At 48.2% G+C, this 22,885-nt stretch overlaps 2 protein-coding genes across 7 annotated transcripts in view; one reads left to right on the top strand and one right to left on the bottom strand.

The window, feature by feature from the left end:
* Positions 1-5,121, top strand: part of THSD1 (thrombospondin type 1 domain containing 1) — a 29,967-nt gene extending 24,846 nt beyond the window's left edge. For all 3 annotated transcript variants that reach the window (XM_075046311.1, XM_075046310.1, XM_075046312.1), the window contains one exon: positions 136-5,121. In XM_075046311.1, the coding sequence (XP_074902412.1) occupies positions 136-1,499 (1,364 nt within the window). In that variant the 3' untranslated portion in view covers positions 1,500-5,121. The remainder of the gene's footprint in view (positions 1-135) is intronic.
* On the bottom strand, positions 5,103-17,302 carry LOC142039592 (fibrinogen-like protein 1). 4 transcript variants are annotated; one of them, XM_075046313.1, is made up of 8 exons: positions 15,560-17,301; positions 13,755-13,839; positions 12,210-12,420; positions 10,934-11,093; positions 9,272-9,369; positions 9,103-9,191; positions 7,305-7,687; positions 5,103-6,475 (listed from the first exon to the last, which is right to left on the bottom strand). In XM_075046313.1, exons 2-8 carry the CDS (start codon positions 13,827-13,829, stop codon positions 6,286-6,288), a joined length of 1,206 nt encoding a protein of 401 aa, XP_074902414.1. In that variant the 5' UTR covers positions 13,830-13,839; positions 15,560-17,301; the 3' UTR covers positions 5,103-6,285. The 4 variants fall into 4 exon arrangements, with proteins under 4 accessions (XP_074902414.1, XP_074902416.1, XP_074902417.1 ...); XM_075046315.1 differs by having other exon boundaries at positions 7,497-7,687; positions 15,560-17,292; XM_075046316.1 differs by lacking the exon at positions 13,755-13,839 and having other exon boundaries at positions 15,560-17,302.
* Between the last annotated feature and the right edge of the window lie 5,583 nt (positions 17,303-22,885).

The raw sequence follows: 22,885 nt of genomic DNA on the forward strand, positions 1-22,885 counted from the left end.
GCAAGTCATCTACAATGAGCAAATTTTAACTTCCTGTACTGTATTAATTGGTTATTTTTATTTTGTAGTGAAGTATGCATCCTAAAATGCTGTTGACAGTGCAACTCTGACAGACGTCTGTGCTCTTTGTTACAGTGATCAAGCCTCCCACCCCACCTTCTGTCCAGCCAGGAGAGGACCAGAAAGCAAATAATATAGTCACCATCACAGGTATCTCCTTATGCTTGTTCATCATCTTTGCCACGGTTCTCATCACCCTCTGGAGGAAGCTCTGCAGAACTCAGAAGTGCAGCACTGCCGTCCGCCGAAACTCTGTCCATTCCCCTGGCTTCCGCAAAAACTCTGATGAAGAGAACATTTGCCAAGGAAACAAGCAGCGGGACAGCTTCGCCGAAGGAGGGGATGCCCCCGTTAACATTCCTCTGACCTACAGGCGAAGCCTCCAGTTTGCCCAAGAAGACGATGCCTCTGGAAGTGAGAACTTCCAGCCAAATGCCCAAAAAATAATCCCTCCAATTTTCAGCTACCGCCTGGCACAGCAGCAGCTGAAAGAGATGAAGAAGAAAGGCCTTACTGAGACCACCAAGGTGTACCATGTCTCTCAGAATCCCCTCACGGACACGGTTCTTGGTGCCACCACTATGCTTCCCCTGAGCACAGAAAACCAAGAGGAGGCAGCAGCAAACAAATTTAGGATCAAATCACCATTTGTGGACCAGCCAACCAGTCAGCCCAAATTCCCAGGGGAAAGCTCTCACCCTAGGCTGGATTTTCCATTCTCACAGGCCAACCCTGCAATGAGCCCTACCCAAACCTTGGTAAGAAGAGCTCATTTCAAGCACCAGGACTTGTCCGAGAGGGGCTGTCACAGAAACCCACAGTTCAGAAGAACAGCCAGTTTCCATGAAACTAAAAAGGCCAGGCCTTTCAGAGAGAGAAGCATGTCCACCCTCACCCCGCGACAGACTCCTCTCTACAACTCCAGGACCAGAACGTGGGACCAGGGTTTGGAGGACAGGACGCGGCCAAAATCGAGAAACACTAATCCACCTTGTGACAAGCTGGATCAGCCCCACAGCGCTGGGCCGGGGTGTGAACCGCAGGGCTATGGTGCAAAGTGCCACCACAGGGCAGGTCCCCCAGTGAAGAAGCTGGACCCGAGCTCTGACCGCCAGCCTGCCGGTCAGGAGAAGGCAGCTGATAAGCATGAGCCCAGCCGAAGTAAGAGGGGCCCTTCACCCAACCCCAGAGGTGCATGGCGGAAAGAAACGGGCTCAACTAGCAAAGATAATTCCCAGAGAGGCTTAAGTGTAAGCCCTGCCCAGTACCGAAGGGACAAGTGCCAGAGCTTCCCCTTGGACCCTGAGTTTGCCTTTTATGATAATACTACTTTTGGCTTAACGGAGGCAGAGCAGCAGATGATCGACCTCCCTGGCTATTTTGGCTCAAATGAAGAGGATGAAACAAGTACTTTAAGCATTGAGAAGCTGGTGATCTGAGTGACATATTGCAGCCCAGCAGGAGGGGCGTGCGCGGGAGCGGATCTGCAGGATCTGTTGGCTTCTGGTGGAAGGAGCAGCAGGAATTGCGTTACCTCCGCACGGAGCAGGAGGGAATCATGCCCCAAGTCTGGCTCGTGGGAACACGTTCCTTTCTAATCACTGGAAAGTGCTTCCATATCTTTTTTTTTGTATGCATGTGTGTACAATACACACAAAATACTCTGGGAAAGCACTTGTTAGCGAAGGCGTGACACTGGAATAGCCAATAGATTTTATTGCATAAAGCAGTGACATTTCGTGCATCATACATGATGAATGCCACTGATCGAGCCTTTCCCACCTTGTGGACCGCGTGCTAGTAGATTATGGTGTCCTAAAGCATCCATTGTCCAGTATCCTTGACCATCTGTCCTAATTAGTGAGTCATTTCCCATTTAGAAAACACAAACCTCAAGTTGTGAGTGGTTTTCATCGTTTTTCTGGTAGTCATTTCTCAACTGTGTTGATTCGTCGTAGTTGCTCAAATAAGTCATATGGTGGTGTTTCTTTTAGCTGGTTGCGTGAAAGTGCAAACAATTGATGCTGAATACTTGGAGTGAATTTAAAATTGAGGGGGCATTTTTCACCATTCAAGAGTCTGATATTTTCTTTCTGCCAATATTTATACCGAGAAAACAGTAACATACAAATATTTGCAGGAAATGAGTAGAAAGGGGCATGCTACTAGGAGGGCAATGAAAGTGGATGATTAAATTTTAGTCTTCACAGAAATGTTACTGCAGCATTTAAGCACCTATAAAAGGCAGGGAGAGAACTGTTGAATCACCCATCTTTCCATAATCATCTTTACCTTTATTAAACCTTTTTTTAATGTAAATAAATTGACAATAATACAACTACAGCAAGCTCAAAATAAATTATGAACAAAACCAGTGAACAACAAATTTATTTGATGAATACCTGTTTTGCAAACAAAAATTAAAATGGCCTGACAACATCTGGTGATTCCCAGAGAATCTTATGGTGAAGTACAAAAGTTACATTGTTGGGGTTTGTTTTGTTGTGCTTTAAAACCAGAGATAAAAAATTGACGAGCACACACTGCTGCAAGTTTTCATAGCTGGGCTGAAACCCCAGTTAACAACAGAGACAGAGCTCGGGCCAGCGAGAATGACTCAGAGACTTTGCTTGCCATTTGTTAGGATAACCGTCTCTTCAGGCAGTTTGTAAAGACCGGGGGAATGCTATTGGGCAAAAACAAGAAAAGAGAGATGCTGCCCGTGGAGGATGGAGTGAGAGAAGGTGGGTTCAGGCAGAGGACTGTCAGTCTTAAAACAACTCTCCCATAAGGAGCCCAACCCTACTTGCCCTTTAACCCGCTTTGTGGGTGTGAAGGGAAAATCAGCATGTGCTCACTTCTCTGGCACTGGGCTGCTCTGTTTCTCAAAACTGGCTTTCTGAGCAGAAAGATAGATTTTCCTATCCCACACTTTCTTTATTCTCCAAACCAACAGCAATTTTAAAGGAAGAGCAGCATCGCTGTGCGTTAGGCAGTTACCGACGGCACCCCACTGAAGCGTCCAAAGCGTGCAGAGGTTACTTGACAGGCACACAGTGGGAGGGCTTGCAGTGACAGACCGGGACGAGCCAGACGCTCAGCATTTGGCCGCCAGAGTCATACCCCACCGTTTGAATGGCATTTTTGATGGGTAACGTTTTGCAGCTGCTGCTGGAGTGCCAGATCCGACTTGCAGGGCGATGTGAACTCCCTGTTTCCCAGGAGCTGGGCCAGCACGCCGCGTTGTCGACGTTCAGCCCTTCAGCCCAGCGTGGTGTTAGTACCAGCTACGCGTTCCCATAAGCTGTCAGCTTGAAGTGCTGTTTAAAGCATTTGAGAACATGTCCACACTTGAAAAGTGATCCAAAGCTAACCAAATGTAACAAGTCTTTAAATTGACTTAAATGAGCTGGAAATCAGACCTCTGAAGCAATTGCTGCTCAGGTTACTTAACAGCCCTGTGCTAGAGTAAACTCCACCATATGAAGCACATTCACCCTGAAGCCGTGATCTGTCAGTGTTGGAGCTACAGGGCTACAAAATCTATTTACAGCTTCATGAGCCTCTCAGCACGGGAGATCCTGGGGACACAGGAGATGAAATGTGCAGCACAGCAACATTTAGCAAGCATTCCCCTAACCTTCAGCGGGAGTGACTTGAGCTTGGCAATAGCCCTCAGATCAAATAAATACTCAGCTAGTGGCATTTTACCCTGTTTATTAAGATAAAGAGGGCTCTGAAACAATTCCTGGGCTTGCTGTGGGAGTTGTAGGGTCCTGCACAAAGCCCCGTGACCCGTGCATCTCCGAGGAGGTTCCCTGCCTCGCAGGAGGGCAGAGGAGGCGGGCAGCCTTGCTCTACGCCAGATGCTGCTTCCTGCAACCTCGTCTCAGCGTTGGGCTGCGTTCAGAACAGCTGCTGTAATGCATTAGATGTGCTTAGGTACATCCTACATCCAAGACAGCAAGGCAGACCCCTTCCCTCCCAGCTTGTCAGATCTTGGCCCCATTTTTCTCCCTCGGAGAGAGAAAAAAGCACCGTAACGTATTGATGCTGGCTGAAAGCAGGCCAACTATAATGCCTGCCTCTCCGTATTGGCACAGGGGGAAACGGGCTCCGTACTCTGGACTTTACATCACTCACTGGGGAACTGGACTAGGTAGCAGTTGTCTGACTAAGCCCTGTTGACTTTATCTCCAGATTGATATTCCATTGTCAGATGGGTTATCGGGCTGCTCAGTGAACTCTCAAACCACTAATGCTGTCCCTTTGGTGCTGTAGTTGATTTCCAGCATGCAGAGTTGAGCATCACCGGTCTGTAATCTTTACCCTGCTTCCCTAGCCTCTCCTGAAGAATGGGATTAAGCATCATCTGCCAGAAGGCATTAATTTATTTCACTCACATTTCTCTGTGTCTTCTGCCTAGACGAAAATCGTCCTTGCTGCCCTCAGCACTGTGTCAGTGGCCACATGGTTAACACATGCGCAAAGTGGTTCCTTATGTTCCCAACATGCAGTTACAACCTTGCACTAAGATTTTACCATGGTAGAATACAGAAGTAGTGATCAGAAAGGAAATAGTGCTGGCTGTTCACAGCCCCTTCTTCACAAGGGCAACCTCATTTCAGAGATGCAGGTGCGAGTTTCGTTCCACGTGGGTACATGCCAAGGCTTGGCCGGAGGCAGCGGTGCAGTCTTGGAGCACGGCTCCCTGGAGTGCTGGCCCACTGCGCTCCGGTGTTCACGTTTGCAATCCCTGGGATGGCTAGGAAGAATTGAGGATGGGGTTTACCTGTTGACAGAGCAGAGGGACCAAACCAAGTTTTACATTGAACGCTCACATGTCTCTGCATTGTCTCCAGGACCGCGTGAGGCATGGAAATTAAACTTACCTTGCCGATCCTCTCAACTACCCTGGACAGCGGGTGCAAAAGCACCAGAGCCAACACCAAAAGAATGTATTTCTCGTATTACGAGCTTTCTCAAGATTTTAATCCAAATTTCTGTTCAAGTTCCTACTGTTGAAAACCAGATACAAAGTGTTAAGTCCTACTCAGATGGTTTTATTTCACCCTTTATGGATATATAATGCAAATTACAATATGTATGGATCTAAAAGCAAGTAAATGGAAAAGAACTACCAGTTTAAAAAAATTATTGTAATTCAGAAAAAAAATAGGCTCATTCTACAACAGGGTAGTTAAATGATTTGCATCAAGCTGATATTACTGTTCATTTTTAACTTGTTATGAACAACTCGTGGAAAATAAATTTTCAGTATTCCATTTCTTTCAGTCATTTGTGTTGCTCTCCGATGAGACAATGAAAGCAGTGTGCCTTGTGGGTCAGTTACTTCCCACTTTCTGATTCCCCTTCAGTAACTCAAAGTCACCTGGTCAGTTACACGAGAACTTACACATGAATCACGACTGCATTTTAAGAACTCCTAAGAATATCTGTGCTCATCTTAAATTTGGTAAAATATGCCTAATTTTAATCTGGGGCTTAAGTCTGGTCATCAGCGTTGTCTTTGTCTGCATTAATGTGTCGTGGTGTGCTATAGAAGTGGATCTGCAGCGGGAAGCTGTTGGCAATGAAACCCACTGTCCACACTGTCCGTGTTGTGGGGGTTTGCTCTGACGTAGCCTTAGTCTGGATACACATTAGCGGCTGGAACACCTCCATCCACTGGTTTGGTTTTACACACTCCAGGAGTGGTCTGCAACTGAAGTGCGGCAGTTTGGGACCACAGGCAGAGTTGCTTAAAAACATTCTCCTGATCCAGAACAAAGCACTAACGAAGGCATGCCAGATGAAGTCCAATTCCCCATCACCTTGTTGTTTCTATTACATTCTTGTAACTGAAGCACTGACAGTTAAAATCAAGGTGAGAAAGAATTAGCACTTGAAGAGTACAGATAGCTAAAAGAACATGCTTGATCATTCAAGGTCCCAAGAGCTTTTCATAAACACTCTCCACTGAAGTCCTGAAAATTGCTGAAAAAGAAAACTCTGGTTATTCCATGACGGAGATCCATATGTTTTCCATTAAATTGTTGGCTGGCTGTGCTCAAACAACTCGCAATGTTAGCTTCAGCTAGCAGAAACAGGTGCAGCTCCAGTTATCACAGCGCAGGTTTGGCGACTGGCAGCAGCAGAGGGCTGGCTATTAACTTACACAATTCTTTTCAGCCTGTAATTTCTTTCTTTCCAAAGCAGCAGGTTTCAGCTGCCCTGACTGTTCTCACCGTCTCCGCTCTCTCTGTCAACAAAGAACGGAGGCCTGATTTTCATGGCCGAGTATTTTAGCGAGTACCACATCCCATGCCACGTGGACCACACTATGCCATTGTCATGGGATCCATTGTACCTTCCTGTTCTGTAGTACCATCCATTGAGGTTTACAGCATGGCACCTCGTAACGACGTAGGAGAGGGAGAAAAGGAGATGAGGTTTAGCGTGGGAAGACATTGCATCATTACAGTGAAGTACAGTTTTCACACAACATACATTTAGAAATACCAGGGCGGGATTCATTGACAGATCGGACACCTAGATACATCTGTCTGTACGGAACCGCTTATTGAAAGTCCTACAGTAGCCTATGGAGACCTGTTAATGCATTTAATGGAACCCAGAGAAGTATGTGGGTCATCCTAAAGTAGATACCTACACTGGTCAGATAATTCAACCTGTTGACTCCTTCAAGCTTATTAACTAAGGACACGATTCAGTTGCCTAAACAGAGGGGCGTAGTGCCATTTGGTAGGCTCTTGCTCAAGTGTAGGCAGCTACGTATTCACACCTAAAAATGCAGGTGTCTTTTAGTCAAGGTAAATCCCACTCTTGAAGTGTATTTTTGTAGCTTCGCTGATTTCAATTTGTATGTGATGAGGGCCTGGTCAAAGGAGAGGCTCACCCTGCACTAAAGCAGAGAAAAACCGAGAGCAGTGTGTCTGTGCTGCCAGGGCTGGTGAACGTGAGTTCTGCTGATGTGTGGGGTATGCCCAACTACAAACAAACCGTCAGGGCTGTTAAGGGGTACCTCACCCCCTAGACACGCTCCACAATAGAGGAATGTCCTTTGTACACCCTTCACCTTGCAGTGGCTACAATCGTTTTCTTTCCTGGGATATAACCCAAAGCACTTTAAGGAATTTTAATTGGGCTCGTTTCCTTCCAGGTCATTCCCCTCTATGCGTTTATTTATTCTGACCCATTTTGTTAAAATGAATGGAACTTACCCGCTTTGCTTCATAATGAAAGAAGCAGATTGCTTTCCTTTGAGGATCTGTAGGTGTGAGCATCTTAGATTTGGCTGTGCGAGGTGGCAAGTGCACACAGCAACCTCCAGCTGCTGTAAGGCAGGCACGTCCTCTCGGCTGTACAGCCACCCACACCCTATGCATCCGAGAGGAATCGGCTGGTTTCCATACCTGTTAAACCACCAACCGCCCTTGTTCTCTGATGCACAGTTGCCTGCCAGGAATCGATCGTGATCCTTGTCAGATGTGGTGAACTGCATCCCCCTGTGAGAGGCTGACCACTGATCTTCAAAATTGCTCCCACCAGACAGAGCGTCGCCAGCATTACCAGAATAGGTGCCGAACCATAACCTGTAATTGTCCTGCAAGAATATGTGAAACATGTCTTTGATATCAGCTCTTTCTGCCCTTCCTTCCATTTTTGAGATCAAATTTGCTCTGGCCGTTGTATCCACTGTCAAAGGCATGACTGTTGACATTAAGGGTGACTTTAGGCCCCATGCTTTCAGGATCCTAGTGTAGATCAATACGGGATTTAAACTTCCAGAAGGGATTGCTAATTACTGCTGCTGCTGCTACAAAGGGCTTCAGGCTTTATTGTCTTTCAATAACCGTTTGATACACTATACAACAAGCTGGAAGGCTCTTCCTAGCTCATCAGGAACAACTTGGCAGAAAACTGTGCCGAGTAGTTGCCTTCATAAACTGATCAGTTGTTCAGCTGGAATAACTCCTTTGGAATTTTGCTCTTCCAAGAACTAGAAGCCATCTGATTTCTAGCTAAATGATCTGGTCCTGGTAGGAATACTTAGAAGAATAGCTCATTGTGCACTGCTAACAGATCTAAGAGACATTTGATATGAGATGGATGATTACTTTTGTGGTGTGGGCTTTTTCCTGTCATCATATTCCACTTTTGCTTGTGAAAAATAGCAGTAAGGTATTAAAATGAAGCCTTTTAAAGTTTTAATAAGAAAACTCTAATTGCAAACTGAACATAATGCATACATTTCTGGAGTGGTGATGGAGTTGGGACTAGGACTGGTCCATGCAATGGACCTCGTGTCCTTGGGTACTCTGGGCTACTTAGGTGTGGTGTTCAGAACGGCAAGCCTGCAAAGAACGGTGCCTGCATTGAGCAGGACGCTGTCTAAAGCTAGAAAGCAAACATGAAAATACAGGGATGTGTCTGCCTCTGGGCTTTCTGTGTCTGTAGCACTAAGCGTAGTGCTACAGGTACCTCTCTTCAAGATAGAAACTTAAAACTGCTCTTTCAAAGCTTTGATTAGAGTTCACTGTTTTCATTTAAAACAAAGTAGATAGGGTTTGTTCTGGTGATTGCCTTTTATGTGACAGCCTGAAGCACACTCCTAGGAAGTAGGAGAACAGGGTTCAGTTTCCTTGCAGAAGTTCAAACCCATATACCCTCCCTGACGGAAGACTTTAACCATGAGGCCGGAGGCAAATGCACGTGGGAATCCCTGTGCCCTGCGGCAGAGAGCTGCCCTCTGTGCAGCAGCACAGTTAGCGAGAGAGCAAGCACGCATGATGCTGTCACCCGCTGGCTCGGGTGCTCAGCGGTTGTGAGAAGTCGTCCCAGGCTTACGTCCCTGCTCCCAGGGCTGTTTTCGTCAAACCAGGAATCCCAGGGAACCAGAGCAGGTGAGTTGTGCAGAGCTGTAATTACAACCCTGATAACTGAAGTCTGATGCTGCATATGCAGATGCCCCACCCTCACAGAAACAACAAGCAAATCGCCACTCTCTCCATTTCTTACCTGCTCATTTGCAAGCTGGAAATTTTCATAGACTGCATAACGTCTTTCCCCCTGCCAGTCCATCAGGTCAATCTTTAATGAGCTCTCTCCTAAACACAAAGTGGTGTCCTGTTAGATGAACTATCTCATGCAACTTGGAAAGAAATATGTGGAGGGAAAATACTTGCACCTCTAGTGAGCAGGTCATAGATGTGGTCGTTGCCCAGCCAGTACTCATCGTTCTTGCCCTGAAATTTCCCAAATCCCAGTTTGTAATCATCCCATTTCCTGCAGTGAGATACAAATACCAGTTTCAGCATGTGAGGGAATTAGGCAGTTTGTGACACTTGGCTATGGTAACAAGTGAAACTTCATCTGTATCTCTAGACACTGTTTTGTAAAAGTATCTGATTCGTTGCAAGCTGAGCTGAGATTTGTCACTCTGCCTTAGAAGTAAACACAACTCACAGCTTGCTGCTTCTCCTCTTAAACCTGTGCACACAGATATGTTGGGATCAAACCTTCAAACCGCCAGATGCGGTGCTCGCAGAATGAGGTTGTCAGATGGAAAGGGAAAGCAGCAGCTGTCATATTGGTCTTCAGCAAAGCATCGGATATTGTTCTTCAGCAAGTCATAACTCAAATGCACTCCTGGCTGGGAATTAATGTTGCAGTCTAAAATATGCTGCAATCTTGGATGTATGATGTGGTATGGCAAAGAATCAGAAACTGAATAGAAGCTGCAAACAAAAGCTTCCAGATGAAGTTACAAGGAAAATATCTGGGTTTTCTTTGTGCTCCTGTTCAGTTTAAATCTATTTTTGATTCATTGGCCACACTCAGCTCTGCTTTTTTGCAGGATCACTGTTTGGATGTGGCATCTTGTCCTTCAAAGATGTATACTTACTTTTCATCAGCATTCTCTGGCTTCATCTTTCTGAGAGATCTCCTGCTGTTACTTTCTTCTCATCATTTCTTTCTCTTAAAATCTTCTCTGTTATTTATGTGTTACCTTTCATATTCACATATACCTCCTGTCGATCATCATTTCCAGTTTTACTAACCCCGTGTTTATTCCCTCTCTCATGTTGTTATTAGGGATATTAATTCTGCCTGACCTACGTACTAGTCAGTGCTCCTCTTCAGGATGTTTTTCAAACACCTGTGCTGAGAGCTGAACTACCATGGCTAGATAGCTACCACTCTCTGGGCAAGCCAGCTTGGAGCCAGCTGAGCTAGCTTTGCAATGGACTGCACTCCCTGTAAGAGACACTAGACGTGCCCTGAAATTGTGTGTGCTGTGTTAGTGAACTGATCTGCATGGGGACGTTTCTTCTTTACTGTGCTACTAGAGCACGTCTCCTCCTGGAGATTTCCGGGTGAAAGTCATCTCTCTGGGATTTTGCATAGACAAAGGACAATCTGGACCAGTGGTTTGGCATCTTTGTCAATGATCAGAATAAGGAAATAAATATTACACCATGCTGAACATGATTCCTGATATGAGAACAGATAATAGGTTTAACAGGTCTCGGTCTATGCGCTGGCAGCAGGTACCTGACAACTTGGAGCCTTCGGCAGGCTCCAGTAATGATAAAACAAATATGCACACACATACACGCTCACTCAAATGCAGAGGAGCCATGGAAAAGGCGTTATAGTTCCACTTTGAAAATGGCCTCCTGCAACCAATATGTACCACCAGATTGTCCTAATGCAAAGAGTTACCATCGCTAGGTATCGTCTCGCATACCCTGCTTCTGAAATGTTGGGTTTTGCCAAGCAGCGGGATGGGGGGTGGGAGCTGGAGGCCCGACTGCAAGTCCTGCTGCTGCAGCCACGAGGCACCCACCTGTTGAAATTCTCCTTGCCGTTACTCCGCCGCTGAATGACCGTCCACCCGCCGCCGTCAGACATGTCACAGAATGCCAGGAAGGGCTCTCGGTCTGCTCTGGGCCTGATCCGATAGTAGCCGGTTTGGGTCTTTTTCCGATTATACACTGCAGAGCAATCTAGGCAGAACGGGTTTGGTTTGTTAAACAGGGCGGAGGGAAAGCGAAGGGGCACGTGCAGCCAAGAGGAGACAGCGCTGGGTCCGTACGGGACAAGGACACTTGGCCAGCCCGCCCCTAGCCCTGCAAGCCCTCCAAAGCCAAAGCAAATGGTTCAGTAAGGTAGTAGCAATGTTGTTTTGCAAACTGCTGGGCCTGCCAAAGAGCAGCAAGGCTTGAGAGCCTTTGCAGCCCTGCCCGCTGAGGGAGTCACTCCCAAATCTTTGGTGAGATACGGGACGGCTGCGGCTCAGGCTGGGGCTATAGCATGGGAGCGATGCAGGACCAGGACCGGCTCTGTCAGCAAGATCATTTGCAGGGAAGCTAATTTCCATGTGGAAGGTAAGCTCAGCTGTACTTCAGACTGGATCGGGGCCCAAAATTTCTAAAATAAGAGGCTAAGCTCCTGTGACCAGCTCTACCAGGGCTGTATCAGGAGAGTGCCTTTCAGGACTTCAGTGCTTCACACTTTCAGTGTAATGTCCACGAAGGATAAAATCTCAGCCCCAGGCCACGATTCCAGGTATGACCATGTTCTCAAAGTGACACCAAGGAACAGAGTATGCACGCCTGCTACGGAGCCGCAGAAGTGATGGAGGAGCCGAGGAACAGGGAGGCTGGGCTCCTCCAAACAGGTTTCAGTGCCCGCAGCTGAGCCAGGGACTCTGGGCTCCCGTAAGTCACCCAGGGGAAATGGGCTCTTCAAGAGCCAGACCTGTCTCTTCCTAAAGCAGATTAAGTCTAAAGTCGGTCTGGTGGGAAACATCCAAGAGGTGCCTGTTCCTCTCTGCACGAGCATCCCAGGCGAGAAGCCCCGCTGCGGGTGTCTGCGTTCTACCTGGGCAGTAGCTGCCTAAAGCTGCCCCAGCTGACTCTGGCCCCAGGGGATGTCTTCTTGTACCAGGACCACCAGTCTGCCCTTCTCCTTCCCATGGATCTGACTGCATTTTAAAACACAATCCAGTTTTAAAATTCTAAAGCTTTTAGCAGAAATAAAGTGTGACACATGGGATGCTGCAGGGAGAAATAAACCATGTGGCAAGCTGGAATTTCCACACACACTACTGCAAACTGTACCTTGGTCATAAACTATCAGATTTCCACTGGTTGTGGGTAAAAGCATCTCATGCTGCACGCTCCTGTTGCCTGCGAACAGCCCGCTTTTTGTTCTGTGGTAAGTGTTCTCCAGGATGTCCTTCAGTTGCAGTTCATATAAGTAAAACAAGTCTTGAAGCTGTTTCAACCTTTGTCTTAATTCATTGTTGTCTAGGAGGCAGATATCTTTTTCCTGTGGAGAAAATAAAACCCCTCATGCTTCAGTCAGTGGTAAGAACAGAGAGGCAGAGAGAGAAGGAGTATCGGTCTCCTCTTGACCCTAACATGCCACACTGCCTCTGCGGATCGACGATTCAATGGTGGTCTCTTCCTAAGATACACAAATCTTGCCCAGCATGGGCTGTTGAGTTGAACCCAGTGGAAGAGGGTTTTCTACAATGACCTTGCCACTGCTCAGAGCATCCCAGAATATGATCAGATACGCAAAGAATTACTTTGGACAAAAGTAATTTGTCTCGACTCCCATTTAATGAACTCAGAGGGAGTGTATGCAGACTATGAAACTGCTCAGGGTAATAAGAGGGGGAAAACTCATCTCTTGCACTGCAGCCAGGCCAAACCGGTGAGGTTCCAAAAACATCTTCTTGTAAAACTGGAAGATAAAAGAGCTGATATTTGGTGTACATCAGCTGAAAGTAGTGAGCCTACAGTGGTATTACTTCAGAGCTGCATGACCATAACCCAGACCAGAATCTGACCCACACGGGCTGGGATAAATATTTTCAGCAACAATCTAGTCTGTGGCTGGTGTTACTCCATTAAAAACATAAAAAACCAGAGCAAAATCTCTTCCCAGACAACCAAGCAAACCCGTGCAATAAGAATCATTGCCTATTTTCACTCTGAGCAAGCTGGCTTGCATGATACCAGGTCAGGACCAGCTCTAGGCACGCACAAAACAAGCAGTTGCCCATGACCGCAGACTGCCGAGTCTGCTCAAACGTGGCCTCCCAGCTGCCTCTTCCTTCTCTTGGGCCCCTTGGTTTTCCTCCACAGAGGAGGATTTCCAGGCTGGAGGCACACAGGGACCTGCTGCAGGCAGACCCAAGCTCACCAAACTCTCCTTGCCAAGCTCTGCACCTCGCTGGGAAGGCCCAAGAGAAATTTGCTCATCAGAAGAGTACAGATTGCCTCAGACTATGCCTACCTCCTCTTCCCCTCCTGTTTTTTTAAATTGCAACGAATAAATGAAGGCAGTTTTCCCTGAGGGAATGGAGTGGAGTATTTCTTCACTGGCCCTTTTTTTTAAAGGGCTGTTGTTGTTGTTGTTGTTTTTATTTCTTGCCAACATCAGTCCAGCCACCCAGAGAGCTGCACAGCCCCTAACACCGCGAAAACCCTGTATTATCAGGACAACAAGAGTGACCTTCCTTTAGCTGCAGGCAGATGCTCTTTTGCTCTGCTCTTGCAGGCTTGCTTCCCTCTTGTGGGGAGCACCTCCCTCTACGTGACTGGGAATGAGAAACCATTGAGAGGTGGTACAGACATGAGCTAAAAGATACGCACCGAAAACCTGGGTGCAGGTGAGCCGAAGCTGACCAGGAGAAGGAGCAGTAGCAGCCAGGGCATCGTTACACTCATTTCTTATCACCTGAAAAGAAGCATTGACAGGCTGCACTGGAGGTTTCTTCAGTTCCTCTCACAACTTAATCCCCCTCACAATCATGTTTAATTCCCCAGAAAATGCTGACAAAGTTGGGGTTGTTCAGCCTGGAGAAGAGAAGGCTCCAGGGAGGCCTGATTGCAGACTTTCAGTACTTAAAGGGGGCTTATAAGAAAGATGAGCACAGACCTTTTACAAGGGCATGTAGTGACAGGACAAGGGCTAATGGTTTTAAACTAAAAGAGGGTAGATTTAGACTAGACATAAGGAAGAAATTCTTCACTGTGAGGGTGGTGAGGCACTGGCACAGGCTGCCCAGAGAGGCTGTGGCTGCCCCATCCCTGGCAGTGTTCAAGGCCAGGTTGGATGGGGCTCTGAGCAACCTGGTCTAGTGGAAGGTGTCCCTGCCCATGGCAGGGGGGTTGGAACTAGATGACCTTTAAAGGTCCTTTCCAACCCGAACCATTCCGTGATTCTATGTTTCTATGCTGCAGGACTTGTTAAGGAGGTTGCTTGAAACTACAGGCAGGACAAAATCGGGGAAAAGATGCACGTTAGGGAGAAGCTGAGGCACCAGTGCAGCGTGCTGATGGGGGGATCAAGGCTTAGGTCCAAGCTCCTGCTTCCCGGGAGAAATAAACATCCAGCGTGACTCTCCAGCAGCCTCTGCCCGTTCTCCCGAGTGCCCACGCAGATGGGAAGTTAACTCGGCAGTAACACCTCCTTGGAGCACTCCTCGCCAAACTGGTTGGCCAAAATCACGCAGTCCTTATTCAGCCCAAACTCCCCAAAGGTAAGAGGAATTTTGCCTCCTGGTTGAGTGAGCGTAGGCATTGCCCTTCCTTGGTCCGCAGAGCAGTCTGTCAGGGTGGGATTACCTTGGAGGCTGAGGGCAGAAGTCACACGTAGGACAGAGTGGGCATGGGATAGTTTTTGCTTGGATTTCAGTGGAAGAGATCTCTGCTGTTGACCTGCCCCAGCGCACAGAAGGGGCTTCAGTCAGAGAGTCTCAGCTAGAAAAAAATGCTAAGCGACTGCCACTGGGAACATGCAGCTGAAGGCGAGTGAACAGTACAAACTGTTCACAGTGTGCCTTCATGGTGCTTTAAAAAAAAAAAAAATCAGAAAGAATTTTAAAAGTCTGAAAAATAGGCTAAAACTTACTCCCCCGCTTCACATCTGGAAGTGCTGCAGAAACTTGGCTACCCAGCTCTACGCTCTGAGCGACGTGCTTTGTTTCAGCTATGGCTCTGCTCTATTAGCATCCCCGCAGCGGCTGATGCTCGGGCTGCTGCTTCCAGAGCCGGTAAAGCCTCTGTGAGAGGGGAGCTGTCTGCCAAGCCGAAGCAAGCCAAGGGAATAAGCGCCCTGTGGAAGTCAACCATAAAAGATGTCGCGCAGGTGGGTGCCCCAGCACGCAGCATCTTTTCAGCTCACGGAGAGAAGAGTTCGGTATGACAGCAGGGGACCCCCAGCCCGTGACAGAGGGTGCTCTTCATCCGCGCTGCCCTGCAGCTGTGCCGGTGGCTGCAGCACCGGCTCTGAGGTCAGAATTAGGCCCCATGCGGTGCGTGTGGGTGGAGGCAAAAAGCTAAGTAACAGGAGGGATGGATTTGAGCAACGGCTGCTGAAAGGCAGACAGTGCAGACCAGAGGGAAAGAAAGCAACTTCATCTACGCCTTTATCAATACGTATGAAACGCACATACCTGTAACTCGCCTTTCCTTCAGAGCTCCTCCTGGTGAGATTATCTCCCTTAAAAGCCAACTGCAAAATAAAGTGATCATAAACCTGGCTGCATTTCTAGAGGTTGATGGGCTTTTCCTTTCCAGATGGCCCACATCAAGGGCGCAGATGTTTCACAGCACTAGGCAGTTCCACAGAAAAGACACTCGCAGTTCCTCATGTGAAAGAGTTACCCAGACCCCGGGTTATCTGTTGTTACCCAGTACTCATCCTGCTGCTTCCCAGTGAGGATAAAGGACAGTTAGGTTTCTGTCAGTGGTGCTCTCCAAACGAGAGGGGCTCTGCTGGTTGCGTACCACTGCCCACCTTACGAGACTAGGAAGCTCAACCAAGACTGACTTCTTTAAGTGTTTATGTGAATCACTCAGACTAATGCTCCCTGTGGGAGTTTTATCTCATGTTTAATACTGCCAGGCTCATTTCAGTAAGTCCTACAAGGTGGAAATAACACAGCTTTTCCATTCAACATTCCTTTTGCTGTTTAATCTGGTTTATATGTGAAAGCACAGCACAGCTGTAACGCCAAAGGAGCTGCAAATCTGAAGCAAGAAGCGAGCACGGGGGTATTAAGCAAGATTTGCTGTTTCACTGAAATCTCAGGAGGTTTGCAGTTGTGTAACTCTCCTCTGAGCTGGATGATTAGATTTGCTAGTTAACACAAACAAGGACATTTGTGGAAGAGAGGAAAAAAAACACAACAAACAAACAGATGGTTGCCTCCCTTTGCATTATGGCCAAGGAATTACAGGTTATTTTAAAGAAAACAGCAGGAATGTTCCATGGGGAACAAAAAGACAAGGCACATAAGCCTATAGTAAACTTCTGTGTTACTCTCCAGGAAAGCAGGACTGTGCAGCTATCACCAAGTGCCGCGATGCTGTTTATTTCGTAAAACCTGCATTCCTCTTCTCCCGCAAGAACCCTGACCCATTTTGCTGCCAAAGGATTATGTAAACAGCGCTTGGCTTCTCACTTGTTCTCTACTCCCAGTTTTAGGCTGGTTTTGGCAGCTGTGAGATTAGAGGAGTGAAACGTCTCCTCTCCTCCTCAGCGGGTACTCGGCCCTTTCTTCCATCCCTCTGGTCAGCAGCTGCAGCCGACAGCAGGGTGCTTGGGTACCGCGCACCTGAGCACGGGGGGCTGCACGCCATCCCCGGGGGCTTCCAGCCACAGCCGTATCGCTTCCTCAGCAGGAGCCAGCCAGCCATCGCTTGAGACGCTGCGCACCGGTTTATGCTCTTGCCCAGATGGCCAGCATCCTCCTGAGCCCGTGAGCACCTCCCGGTCCCGGTGGGATTGACGACGGGCCCGGGTCTGTGCCGGCAGCGTCGGAGTCACGGTTGGGCATCACGGCCAGCCCCCGCCGCTCCCCGCAGGACCGTACGGCCAGGGAGCATGGGGGCCCGCGTCCGCGGGTCCCGCCGGTCCCGGTGCGGGAGGGAGCGGTGGAGCTGCCGTCCCGGTGGGACCCACGCCTGTGCGCTCCGCGACTGCAGCTTCGCAGGAGCAGGACTCAAACTCCAACCCTCCTGCAGGGACCCCCAAACGCCTCCCAGAGCCAAGACCTCGGGAGCGCTCTCCTGCTCTCTCGACGACTCCACCAGCGTTAGCCTCACCGATGCCCGCGTGTGAAAAACCCGGTCAGCTGGAACGTGTTTCTGGCACACCTGCTTCACGATGAGCTTATTTTCCCAGGCTAGATGAAGCTTTAGGAATATCTGAAGCACGAGAGAGGGGTTGCCATGAGGCTGAGCTCATGTGAGGTGGGTCTCGCGGGAGGGTATTTTCATGTACTGCTCCACTGGCCCAGAGCTAAAGTAATCAAGTCAGCGTAAGGAACGTGGACACGGTGTGATCACTGATGTTGTTTCCTCACAGATGTTGAAGTCCCTAGGCAACATAACTGTAAATGGTCTTCTTTTTTTTTTCCTGGAATACACGTGCTTCACACATATTCTGCAGTACAAATTCCTGTTTAGTTACTTGGAAGGAGATCAAATTCCCTCTTCTTAAGATACTCAGTGATCTTGTCAGCAAATAATAACAGTTGCATTAACTAAAAACCTCCCCACCCTGCTCTCCTCCTCCTTCCAGCAAAAGTATGTAGGTGCTGAATAACAGTCATAAAAAACTATTATTCACACATTAAATGCACAGGAGGAATGCAAAGCGGTGGATAAACGTGAGTGAAGAGAGCGGCTCTGGGGCGGCTCTTGGTACTGCTGCAGTCAGGGGGTGCTGGGCTCCCCCCGAAAGAACGGCTCGGGATGAAGACATGAAGATGACACCTGACAGACCTTCACCCCCGCGGGGCCCCAGGGAACGTCACTGCAGCTGGAAGACCGTGGTGGCATCTCCACACTCTCCCAAGACAAGTTCCCCGCCGCTCGTCTGTTCTTAAAGGGGGAAGGGAAGAAGCGAGGCGCACTGCTTCAGGCTCCAGAGGAGGTGCGGAGACCTGAGGTTTTCGCAGCAGGAGTCTGACTGCCTACCTGTGCCCTAGGAAAATTCGGAGTAGTCCAGAGCCAGCTCCAGCCAAAACAGCTCATTTGCACCGAATCCAGGTGCTTCATGCATTTGCCATGATTTTTATACTTCCCTATCACGTCCCGCCTTCCATGAAGGCCCTGCTCGCTGGGAGAGACCACGGAGCAGGCTCCTCCGCAGGCGCTGCAGGTGGGGAGGTACCAGGGCCCTGCAGGCTCTCCGCGTCTGAGCTACTACACAACTTCTGCAGGAATCTGGGCTGCCAGGTTTAAAACAAAGCTAATGTGTGAGATCTGAAACAAATATTTATTTTTTTGTTTAAGTCTAACAATAAAGTGCTTCATCAAAAGTAAGATAAATTTGAAAGATCGGGATGACATCAGCCACCACAGTTTCAATCTACGAAATAACCGAAACCAGCGTATGCGCATTAAAAGTCTGTGGTTTGTTAGCAAGGAGTAACCACAGAAATCTGCGTACAGAGAAGGAGTAATGGTGGCAGACCATGAAATATGCTAGATCTGAATGTTTTGATAACCTTCAAAGAGCAAAGACATAATTCAGTCTAACTAATGAGTCTGCATGCAGCCTATGAGTATCTAATGGGTTGACACAACAAACGTAATTAGTTTGTAAGTTCCTGAGGGCAAGCACCGGTCCGAGCAATCTCACTTAGATCAGGAATAGCTGTACCAAAGGGAATTAGTCACAAGGCCAGAGGGAGTATGTGGATTATCTGTGTGATCTTCTACCTACCTCAGGTCAGAGAACTCCCCTGACCTAAATCACTGGAGCATCTCTTTGAGAAAAAGACATTTTGGTGTAAAATATTCAGTGCTGAAGAACCAGCCACAGACCATAGCATGCTTTTCCACTGCTTAATCACCCACATCGTTAATTATTATTGGTTTTTGCCCCGAGTCTGAATCTGCCAAGTCTCATCCTGCAGCCTTTTAATCTCCTGATGCCTTACTCTGCAAAGGGGAAGAGCCCTCTGCTGCCAAACGTCTTAAGGCCAAGTCCAAGTACACACGAGCTGTGTGCCTGGCCCTGGCCGGGAACCCAAACCCCCGTTAGCTACTTCGGCTGCAGGCGTACATGCCGGGGGAAAGCCAGCGGGGTCGCGGAGTGAGGGGTTGTACAGAGCTCGTCCTGGGCAAGGCTGGGCGCCGCGGCATGAGCACATCCCGAGGGAAGAGCACTGGTGGGTAGGGCACCGGGCTGGCACGGGGAGGGAGGAAGGGCAAGAACAAGTTCTGCTCCTGGGGTGATTTCATTCGGGGTTGGTTAATGCGGAGCTACGCAGAGGTGAGAAGAGCTGTGGGTGGTGCGCGGCAGGGTGTGGTGGAGCTGGTCTCACTGGGCTTGTTGCGGGGGCTCCAGGCACTGCAATACTCCTCTGCCTAGATTTGGGATCCTGATCCCCCCTAGGCAGGGGCAAGCGGCAGAGTTACGTGTCCAGGACAGTCTGGGGCATGCACAGGAGCAGAACGGCAGGTTCTGGGGGGGTCTCTGCAGCCCAACAGAGAGATGCCCAACCAATTTAATTGCCTCTAGGGTTAGGCAGCTGCTGAACAAGTACCCTTCTAGATCTCAGTTTTGAAGCTTTAAGTCTCCTTATACCCCTTTTTGGGCACCTAGACTTTTTTCCAGATCCAGCCCTGACTGACAGTGATTAAGTCACTCCTTATCTTTTCCTTCAGAGGACAGACAGCTTTGAGCTACTCGACCCAGGTGTGATGAGGTGCACTGCACAGCCTTCTACCCAGATCACGGCTCTTCCCTCTTTCTTCTGGAGTTGTGGTTACCAGGACTGGAGACCTGAGAGTACACAGGAGCCAAGTAAAGAGCTCAAGCAGTATTTCCAAGCCAACATCTTTCCTCTTTGTGGATCCAAGGATCTTGCTATTCCTTTTGCCACAGAGCCACATGCCACAGTCACCTGTGGCTGGCTACTCCCTACCACTACCGCAGGATTTTTCAGTTCCCTGTTTTCATAATACAGTCACTGACGCTCCAAGTCTGACCTGCCATGGCATTATTCCCTGCAGTCAGGATGATTGTGAATCGCAGCACATGAGAAGTTAGTCCAGAAATGCTTGCAAGCTTTTGGACATGTACACTCATACGCCATGCAGGTGGCAGGTGCCCTGCAGTGACAGCTAGTGGGACTATAAGTAGACCAAGGATTTCTTTTAAAGATGTTGTGTGGTCCTTCAGGTATCAAGGGCTGAAAAGCACCGTCCTGAAGTCCTTTTTTCTGAGATTGACAGCGGATGTATGGAAAAGCATGTTGCTCGCTCATCTGAACTTACCAGATGTTACAATTTACTCAGTGCTAGGCAGCCGTTCTTCTTCTATCTGACCACTTTTCCAACCTCTGTGTCAGCTGCGAACTTCATCACCAGGGAGTTTATCTGGGGCATGGTTTAGAACAAAACACCACACCACAACATTGAACAGCGTAAGCCAACACCCAATCCCTGCAGAACCTCTCTGGAAAGGAATTTCTTAAGGATGGTTCCCCTTTTAGTTATTTTAAGACTAGTGTGCTGGGTTTTCACCAATGTGAACCAGATTGAGTTTATATTCTTCTACCTTTTTAATCACAGTGATTTTCCAGCCAGACAGTTGCTTACAGAAGCAACAAAATACTTCTATCAGTAAAACTTGCAATCTTGTTTTAGAAACATAAATTAGTGTGACAGGAATTATTTTCCCTAAACCCATGTTGATTGGCATTAATTATTATTATCACTAAGCTTCTTTAATATTTTATTAGTTGAAACCTCTGTCTACTCTGCTCTCATTTCGCCTGGGAGCAAAGCCAAGCTGACAGATCTATCACCGTCAGGTCATCTGATCTACCTGCTTTTAATATTGGCAGAGGATTGATTTTTTTTCCCCCACATATCTCCATATTTCTGCTATCCCAAGACTTAACAAAAATGAAATTATTTTTCTTGGCCATCTCTCTTAAGAGTATCAGATATAAATGAGCCATACCTACCGATTTTAAAACCTGCCAAGTTAAGAGATTCTGTTTACCACCCTCTCTGTTATTTTTGGAATGTAAAGTATGTCATCACCCCTCTGAGATATGCATACTTCATCCTGCTCTCTACCCAGTACGTAACTGGATTATTTACTGAACATTTCGATCTTTTCTGCATTTTGTTGACAATTCTGCTATTCTACCCTGATGAATAATCATCAAGGGATCAGAACTGGATTCTGAAGGGTTTTAAAATGTCAGCATGATGAGTTAACCAGCAAAATATAATGAAAATGATTTACGAGTCTTGAATTCAAAAAAACCAGAATATTTTCAATGCTTCCTTTTTACTTTTAGCTTTATGACCCTTGGATCTTGTTCCCACACGTTTCTCCACCAGCTGAGAGCTAGAAATCTAATTTTATTAATAAAAAAGAAAGATGGTGGTTTTATTTTATTCATCTGAGTCCAGGAGTTAGGGTTTTAAGAAAATAGATCAACCACCAGGAAACTCATGATGACGCGTGAGAGCTGGCAAATCTACGGCATCACCACTGCTGCAAGATTAGCAACATTGAAAGGAACAGTTAGTGTTATCACTGGCAATGCGGCATCCACCTATTTGATGAAAAATGGGAAGGACCATTTTTTCCTTTTTAAGTGCATCTGCAGCCTCTAGCAAGCTGGTTCATTTACGGCCCTGGCATTCATTCAGTCTGAGTGCCAAACTGGAAGCCTCCCACCTCCAGACCCTCCTTTGACTGGTTGTTACAGGTCGTTCTGTGGAAAGTTGACTTCAGTACCCAAACTGCCTTCACACCTCGGTGCTTTCAGAGCCCAGGACAGGGCAAACCGGACTTCTGTATTTCTTCACTCTTCTCCGATGTGGTCCTCCCCGTGAAGGTGCTCCACAGTCATAAGCTCCTGCTGAGCGTAACTCACAGGATACCCACATGGTCCACGGGAGCAAGCCTGCACGTGTAAACTTTTTTTTCAGAACCAAGAGCAAATTAACCGACTGTTTCATCTCATCATCCAGCTTAGCTCCCATCCACGTTTAGCTGCTTCTCAAATATGTAATTACGGGGATACACCAGACATATTTAGCTCGTTGCTTGCTACCGCTGTCCATACTAGCTGCTTACCCATGTATTTATAAACATGACGGACTTGAAAGGGAGACCCTCCACGCCGCCTGCTGCCCAGAAATGCTCCCCCTCCTCAGCACTCTCCTCGCAGATTCTGTCTCCTTGGGGCCAGGGGCACCGGGGAGCTCCTGCCACCAGCTCCCCGCATCCACCCTCGGCCGAGCTGCCGCAGCCCCGGCAGCAGCCGCCAAACGCTGCCTTCGAGCTCCCTCTGCTGCCGACCGCCCCGCAGAAACCCCCGCAGCCCGGCGCCGGCCGGGGCTCAGGGGCCGCTCCTCCTCCACCCGCGGCGGGGAACGCGTGGGGACTCCGCAGGGCAGGGGGGGGACACGCCGCGCTCCGCCCCGCAGCCTCCGGCTCTGCAAAGAAAGCGACTGACTCAAATTAACGCCACGGCTTGATTAACCATTAAGTAGGTATTCTTTATTGGCAGCGCTGGGTGCACGGCGGATCGCTCCACGTTTCGTGTCGGGCCTCATCGTGCAGGTTAGGTACATGTTCCACGCACATATTCGCTAGGTTTCCGAGAAATGTTATACATATTCATTAGTTTTCCGGGAAACTATCAGCATATGCAAGTGTCCTTCGCGCAGGCGCATTGAAGGTCTCTGGTGGTCTCCAGGGGTCCTCTGGTGGTCTTCCATAGTCTTCCTCTCTT

Source organism: Buteo buteo, chromosome 14, assembly GCF_964188355.1.
Source record: "Buteo buteo chromosome 14, bButBut1.hap1.1, whole genome shotgun sequence".
Classification (NCBI taxonomy): domain Eukaryota; kingdom Metazoa; phylum Chordata; class Aves; order Accipitriformes; family Accipitridae; genus Buteo; species Buteo buteo.

Excerpts from the sequence above, each read along its gene's own strand:
- LOC142039592 (XM_075046313.1), bottom strand. The coding sequence starts at position 13,829 with ATGAGTGTAACGATGCCCTGGCTGCTACTGCTCCTTCTCCTGGTCAGC. Across the intron at positions 12,421-13,754 it reads CACCTGCACCCAGGTTTTCG|GAAAAAGATATCTGCCTCCT; the intron begins GTGCGTATCTTT and ends TTTTCTCCACAG. Across the intron at positions 9,370-10,933 it reads GGCAAGGAGAATTTCAACAG|GAAATGGGATGATTACAAAC; the intron begins GTGGGTGCCTCG and ends ATCTCACTGCAG.